Source organism: Simochromis diagramma, unplaced genomic scaffold, assembly GCF_900408965.1.
Source record: "Simochromis diagramma unplaced genomic scaffold, fSimDia1.1 OVJJ01000618.1, whole genome shotgun sequence".
Classification (NCBI taxonomy): domain Eukaryota; kingdom Metazoa; phylum Chordata; class Actinopteri; order Cichliformes; family Cichlidae; genus Simochromis; species Simochromis diagramma.
In genome coordinates this window covers 7,596,806-7,604,752 of record NW_024387423.1, presented here as the reverse complement: position 1 = coordinate 7,604,752, position 7,947 = coordinate 7,596,806, and the positions used below count along the sequence as shown (strand labels likewise).

The 7,947-nt window shown below is 37.1% G+C and overlaps 1 protein-coding gene across 1 annotated transcript; it reads left to right on the top strand.

The window, feature by feature from the left end:
- Positions 1–2,046: 2,046 nt before the first annotated feature.
- On the top strand, positions 2,047–7,170 carry LOC120722354 (sulfotransferase 2B1-like). The gene is made up of 6 exons (XM_040013340.1): positions 2,047–3,322; positions 5,286–5,494; positions 5,583–5,709; positions 5,796–5,890; positions 6,277–6,457; positions 6,578–7,170. The coding sequence occupies exons 1-6, from the start codon at positions 3,187–3,189 to the stop codon at positions 6,691–6,693; spliced, it is 864 nt and encodes a 287-aa protein (XP_039869274.1). The 5' UTR covers positions 2,047–3,186; the 3' UTR covers positions 6,694–7,170.
- The last annotated feature ends 777 nt before the right edge of the window (positions 7,171–7,947 follow it).

Below are 7,947 nucleotides of genomic sequence, written 5' to 3'. Positions count from 1 at the left end.
ACAACCTTTGTACAGTTAAAGCCAGCAGTTACTACATGACAGAAACACCAACGTTATCTCTTTTATGCGTTTATACACAGGTCACGCTGATTACTGAACAAAAACCCAAAGATCAGATGTTAAACAGATTTATTTGCTCTCTCTCCTCCTTAAACATGTTTTTAATGTTAGTTATAATTCAGAATTGGCGACTGAAACACGTAGGACACATAAGAACATCAGGAAATAAAACACCGATAAATATAACCTCAGTAAAAGAAGTCAGCGGGGGTTACTACAGCTGTGTACCGGGGCCTGCGCTTTGTCGGTGGGATTGCTTGCGAGGCGAGCGGGTCTATCCCACGCTTTGCCGTGAGACTGGGCAGACATCTCCGAAATCATCGAAGCACTTTTGCAAAGAGGCTGTATCTTGACAAACCGACCAGACACATGAAGATTAAACCACTACATTCTCGGCTAAAAAAATATTAAAACGGTATTTGGTGACACACAAACAGGGTTTTTCAAAGTTCAGTTCTGTTAGCTTCCACATGCCGGTTGTTGTGTGCTAGAAACAATGGCCACCAGGCCAAAGCAATGGTTTTGACTCGATCAGCGTTAACCCCGCCCCCTGAGTTTGATGGGTGAGGCTGACAGATAAAATTATTTCATGATGAGAGCCAGGCGCCATGACTGCCAAAATGAAATAAATAAATATATCATTAAATAATTAATTAAATGTGTCAATAATTAATTAAAATGTGAAATACATAAATAATTAATTAAATGTGTCAATAATTAATTAAAATGTGAAATACATAAATAATTAATTAAATGTGTCAATAATTAATTAATTACATGTGTCATAACTATTTATTTAATTAATTAATTCCAATTTTAATTAATTATTGCCACATTTAATTAATTATTTAATGGTGTATTTAATTAATTCATTATGGCAGTCCTGGCGCTCCATACAGTCCACATGTTTCTGCTAATACAAAGTTATGATACTGCAATCTTAATTAACATTGATGTAATGTTGTATTTAATTTGTTGTTGAGAATTTTAACAAGAAGATCAATAAAGTCATTAACAGTAACTTGTTGTCTTATTTACTTCTTTTATAGTTTTGATGAAATAGTAGTCAAATTTTAAATGCAAAACATCATATTGTTCTCCGGACGTATGATAGACACACAGGCTTGTTTTTTATTTCAGCTGTAGCTGTAATAACAAGAATGATGGATGAATCTTTGAAAAGACACATTTCTGTTGGATTTTGTAAAAATAAGGCCTACAAATAAAGCTCCATTCCCCTATATCTGTAACAGGGTTGCTTTTTTTCTCTCATAATGAATCAAGCTACTTTAGCCACTTTGCATTCCTCTAATCTGATTTTCAAGCCTGTACATTATGTGTACATAGTGACTCAATGTGCTCTAATCACCACTTATATATTACAGAGCTGGAGCTTTTAGTCAGCAGGCGAGCTCACACAAGTTGATCCTTCTGGGATGTTGCAATGGTAGACTGAAAAAAAAAAGCTAGGATACTAGATATAAAAATGCTTTGCTAACTTTATGGAGCAAGTCAAAGCTTGAAAATGCCTTGCCTTTTTATGCTTTGGAGAAAAGTTATTTGCAAGCATATTCAACTTAAAATGCAACAGCTATGCAGATTTGAAGCTGCTAGCATATACAGGTGTGCTTACAGCAACATTTTATGATGAACTGTAGCTTGGAGACAAATGCAAACACATTCCTACATGTCAGACCACAGGGGTTGGAAGCCCACACAGGACATTGGGTAGACTAAAGCAATTGTCTGTCTTAAATGAACCATATCCAACAAATGTTGCACCAAATCAGCCGTGGGCTTTCAGTAATAGTAATAAATCACACAGCAACAGTACATTCATGCAGTTGTAAAAAGCACGATAATATATTAAGTATTCCAAAGTATTCAGAATACGTTACTCTCATTGAGTAATGTAAAGGAATACGTTACAAAATACATTTTGGGGCATGTATTCTGTAATATGTAGTGGAATACATTTTAAAAGTAACCTTCCCAACACTGCATATACTACGTTATTAAGTTTGTGTTTAGGAATTCTGTCTTTGGGATGAAAGACAGAACTCCTATAATATTTAAAACTTTACTTTCTGTATTTTGAAAATACACACCATGCTTATATGAATCAAAATTTCAGTGAGTCTTCTGCAAAGAGTTAGCAGCCAGGAATGCTGCAAAAATCTGAAATTAATCAAATTTGTATCTGGAACAAGCAAAGAATAACACATTCCTGAACTTTCACTCCAAATGCAGGATAACTTGTATTTCTTTATAAACTAAAGAACTACTGGTGTGAAACTTTTTCCATTAATACAGTCAGATCCAGTATACTAATAAAAAGATCACATGTGGACAAATAGGTCATCAAGGAGAAGAGCCCATTTTTCACGCAGGATTGTTTTTCGGTAAGAAAAAACTGAATAAAAAGGAGGACGTACAAAATGAATGGTATTCACTCATTTTTTGCTAGTTCAGCTCACACGGCCCAATTTTTTTCTGTCTCTCATTTGTTGTCCCTCGAGTCCAATAAAGCTGTCATTGTTGAAAAGGCACAATGGTCACAGACATAAACACAGGCACACACACTACTTGCTTTTATGAGCTTGCTGAACAACGCTGTAGTGTTTACACTGTCGTGCTACTTTGCTGCGGTTGTGAATTCCAGTGAGTCATATCAAGCCAGGCATTATACTAAGACGGAATCACTCCAACTTTATGTCAAGACACAGAAAGGGAGAACATAACTTGATGATTACAACCCAACAAAATTTCAAAACCTATGACCAGTCAGTAATGTCTGCAGCATGAGGTTGTTTATGTTTTATTTTTCTTTAAGTCAGTTTTACTACATAAAGCCAAGAGTAATCGAATAAAAAGACAGTATACTATTTGAGACCAACCCGTGGTCATTAGGTCTTGGCTTCAACCTCTGAAATTGAAAAGCAGTTTGAAATACAAAGTTCCCTTTCAGGAAGGTATACGTACTTGGGGGAGAATGGTCCAATCATGCCAACTAGATTATTAAATAAGGAGGTGCTCAGGGAAAGGGCACTGACTACGTAACAGGAGAAAGTCTCTAACGAAGGATAGGAGAAAAGTACAGAAGACTCACTCATCCAGAGAACTGTCATGTCTGCCACTGAGTACATTAAGTACCACGGTCTCCTCCTGCCTCCGGAGGCCCACACCACGGAGAGCTTGGAGTACGCCCAAAATTTCTGTGTGGAAGACACTGATGTGTTTGCCATCACTTATCCGAAGTCAGGTACGTGTTTGTTCTCATATCTGTTGTCACTTTTTAGCTTTTCTAGTTGTCTCTGATGGTTTTTGTTGATAAGCTTTAGTTTCCACATTTTATATATGGAGGAATTTATTTCTGTATATTTAAGAAATTTATTTTGATGGCAGCAAAACATCTCAAAAAAGCTGAGATTTGGGCAAAAGAACACTGAAAAGGGAAGTGACACTAAAAATAATCACATGGAGGAGCATTTCAAAACTTATTTGATTAATTAGCGACAGGTCGTCAGCAACATGACTTGGAATCAAAAGATCATCTCAGAGAGGCAGAGTTTCTCAAAAATGACGCTAGGCAGCGGTTCCTTTCTGAAAACAGCATTCACAAGTTGTGGAATGGTTTCAGAAAAATGTTCCTCAAATTAATGTCTGCATATCTGAAGGTGTGGGGGTCTGTGCTTATGGAGTGAGTGCTTGCACATCTGGAAAGGTGCCTTCAGAGCAGAAAAGTAACTTTTAGTTTAATTTTTCTGTGATTTTCTGCCTCTTTTTCTGTGATATCCTGCCTTTTTGGCCTAAAGGGACCACCCACCATTGGAGAGGAACTCCTCTAATAAGCACATCAGGGCTTAGGAGGGTAGCTCAAATAAGTCAAACGATATAGACCAAAAGCAAATATCCATTACAGAGCACATAAATGAACCGGCTTGGTCTCAGAAGGATATACAGGTTTCAGAGGAACATACACTGCCGTCCAGGCAATATCTTTTTCAGGGAAGGTCTTGCATATTTCAGCAACATAATGCTAAACCACATACTGCAGCTATTACAGCATGCTTTTATAGTAGAAGATTCTACTTCAACTGGCTCCTTTCAGTATGGAAGAGTCGCGGCTCTACCCTGAGGCACAATCTCTAATGGAGAGACCAGCCTCCCTTCAGAGAAAGGCCATTTCTGCCAACTTTCTCAAACTTAGAGGTGCTGATTCTCATTCCCACCACTTCATACTCAGCTGTAAGACAGGACAGCAGGGGGGAAAGTGGGAATTTCTTGAAATTCAGAGATTATACATAATGTCCTCATTTATTTAAAAAACAAACTGGAGTATACTCTCTGTATCCCATTCAGAGGTTGCATGAAAATGCTATGCAGTTAAGTGAAGGCTCAACAAGTTAGCTTACTGTTTGTAATAATGCACCTTGTAGGACTGGTAGAGAGCAGACTGTGGGCTTTATGGTCAGTTTAACAGACAATGATGGTGGGAATATTATTAGTAGTCCACTCACTGAGCTTGACGTTTATAGTAGCTTCATACTCTGTAACATCTAGCATCTCTGTTGGCTAAATCCATAAACAACAGTGAATCTCAGAGCAGCAGCATACCTTAGCTGATCACAGCATGTGCTCAAAGAAAAATCCTACTGGAGCTCACATTGGGAATTGTTCTTATGTGATTCTTTTCCCTGTGCCCACCACTCCAACAGATCTTAGCATTCCCCCACCTACTGAATCCTACTGTAATGTTGGGCTACATTAATTTTTTCTGTTTACATGTTGATGCAAAGTCACCCATCTACAGTGCAGGCAGCAGCAACAAATGTAAGGCTGAGTTAGCTTAGCACAAAAATAGCTGGTAGAAATGTTTTTCAAAGAGCTGTTTTTTATTTTTGTACTGAGGGTACATTTACATCCAGTATAAGTACACATGCTTTACGTATACTTGGTCAAAGAAGTTGAATCATCTGGACGACCCTTTCAAATTTTGATTTGTCAGACCTCTGGAAAATCTTTCACTTAAGTCTTTGTTAGATGAAGTCAGCCTCAAAGAAGACAACAGCATTTCTGGATCTTTTTTCCCTTGCAGGGCAGGATGTTGTTTTGAAGTTGTGGTGCAATGACAAACTGTGTTCAATGGCATTGTTTCTCAGAAGGGTTCCTGAGCCCGGGCATAGTTTCCAATACAGATTGTTATTTCACTGTTATTACTTCAGGTACAATCTGGATGCAGGAGATCCTCCCACTGGTGCTGAATGGGGGGGATCTGACCCCCATCCATACCATTCCTAACTGGGAGAGAGTCCCATGGCTGGAAGAGAAACAACTGGCACGGGTGGTGGATAAGCTGGCATCTCCACGGGCACTGGTCTCACATTTTCCATACAGCCTCATGCCCCCTTCCTTCTGTGCCTCCAAAGCAAAGGTAATGACTCTGTGTGATATTCCCAATGTGTTCCTGATTATATAAGAGACTTTACACTCATTATGTTTTTGCACTCTTTCTGCTGTAGGTGATCTACGTCATGAGGAACCCAAAGGACATCATGGTGTCTTCATACTACTTCCACCAGATGGCTGGCTTCCTTGAGGATCCAGGAACCTTTGATGAGTTCATGGATAAATTTCTTGAGGGCAAAGGTCAGAGATCAAAACTGCACTTCTATTATCACCAGTAGAAGAGTGGTTGCATGTGAATGATTTGCCAATTTCTATCTTATTTGCAGTGATGTTTGGAAAATGGACAGACCACGTAAAGAGCTGGAGAAACAGTGAACTAGGAGACAGAATAATGTACATTACCTACGAAGAAATGGTTCAGGTAAAACACTTAACACATTTTTTGTTAACAACGTCTTCCATTGTTTTCCATGAAAGGAAAGCATAACAGATCACTGTACAGAACACTTTATCTTCGAGCATTGTGTTGTCAGTATGTCTGCAATATTCCCAACAGAAAAGGTTATTTTAACATTCTTGCTGTTAAAAAAACCCTCAAAGTTCATATTACGTTTGGACGTATAGTATTCAACTAATAAAACTCAGACTTTTTATCTTGCCAAAAATGTGAAGCTTTTACTTAAATCACTCAAATCCCTGACCTTTCAAAGTATGATCTTAAAATGACTTCAGAATGAGCTTTCATTAAAAGCTAAATTTGAAAAACACACACTATTTCACATAATATAACAACCGTGTTTCTTCCAGGACCTGCCTGCATCACTCAGGCATATCTCCGATTTTCTGGGCTGTAATCTGACTGAGGAAGTCATTCAGAAGATAGCAGAGCATTGTTCTTTCAAGAGCATGCAGAACAACAACATGTCCAACTTCAGTCTAATCCCCAAGGTGTACATGGACAGTGACAAGTCTCCTTTTCTAAGAAAAGGCGAGTTTCCATATCTTCTATCAAAAGTGTATTTTTAGATTTCTTCCCAGAATCAATTTCTTTTCTCATCAGGTGTTTTTATGTTTATGTGACTCAAGCTTGGCATGTTTTTGTTGTCAGGTATTGCTGGAGACTGGAAAAAACACTTCAGCTCAGAGCAACTGACCCGATTCACCTCTGTGATTTCCAAAGAGCTGGAGGGTGAGAGCTTCTCTCTGCCATGGAGCCTGGATTGACCACCATAGAGATCAGGAGTGGCAAAAATCCTGGCCTGTTATTTCAGACCAAGTAATCCATGCTAACTGAGCCAATATTCTTAAACTTATTTATGGTTTCAATATTAGGACCATGAGTAAATAGCATTAGAAGTAGCAACGTTTATTCACATGTCTTCTAATACAATTAAACCAGGATTCAGAAGCCTCACAGAGTCCATTAAAGTTCTCATGACTGGCATGCTTTAAATTAAATGGAGACTATTTATAGATACAGATAAAACTAGCTTGACAAAATATTTAGTGTATCCTGATATAAATCTGAAGCCACAAGCACTGGACATTAAAGATTGTACAATTTGTGCTGATTTACCCACAAGGAAATACTGTTGCAACATTTGAATTCCTCACAAATTAAAGTGAGATTTTTATACCTCTATACTGCTGTTTTAATTTTATTTTCCAGTTCACATAATATGCTGAAATCTGTCATTTTTTAGTAAGCACTTTTTTAACTTATTTTTATCTCTAATAATTATTTACGTCTTCATTATTTTAATATGTTATTTTTTGGAGGGGGGAATTGAATAACTACTTTAGATTTAACTTTAAAAGTAAAAAAAAAAAAAAAAGTAAAAAATTATCATTTGCCCAGTGAGTCTAAACTCATGCACTAAAATGTACTATGTGAATACTTAATTTCTGTTACTTTGGTATTATTTAATCATAAAATACAGGTTATCGCTTATTTGTGTGGTAATTTAACAGAAATGATGCCTAGCAAGAGGAGTAAAAATATAAATCTGATGTCTGAATGTACTGAAAAATGTTGGTAAAGTCCTTCAGATTAAAAAAAACATTTTTTTTTCAGGACCATTTCTTTTTAGGCTAATAAAATTGGTGTAAGAATTTATAATCTGATGTAGTCTCAGCCTTCACTGATAAATGATGGCTTTTCCACAGCCATAGCAGAGATGCTTTTATTTAGAGTTGCTCTTAATGTAAACCAGGTGTTATTACTTTAAGTGTAATATACTTAATTAAAAAAATAATGCAGGGCAACTTTAAAGGAAAATGTGTTACAAGAACAGTCTAGAATCTAGATTTTAGATTTATTGTTATGTATGGTCATTCTTGGATGTTTTCTTTACTGCACCCTGTGAACTCCTAGATTGCGCACTTGTTCTTTGTTTACCTCAACTTTGGACTAAATGAAGAAAAGGCTCAGTACACCTGGAACTCAGTGTAATTGGCAATCAAAAAATATAGTTAAAC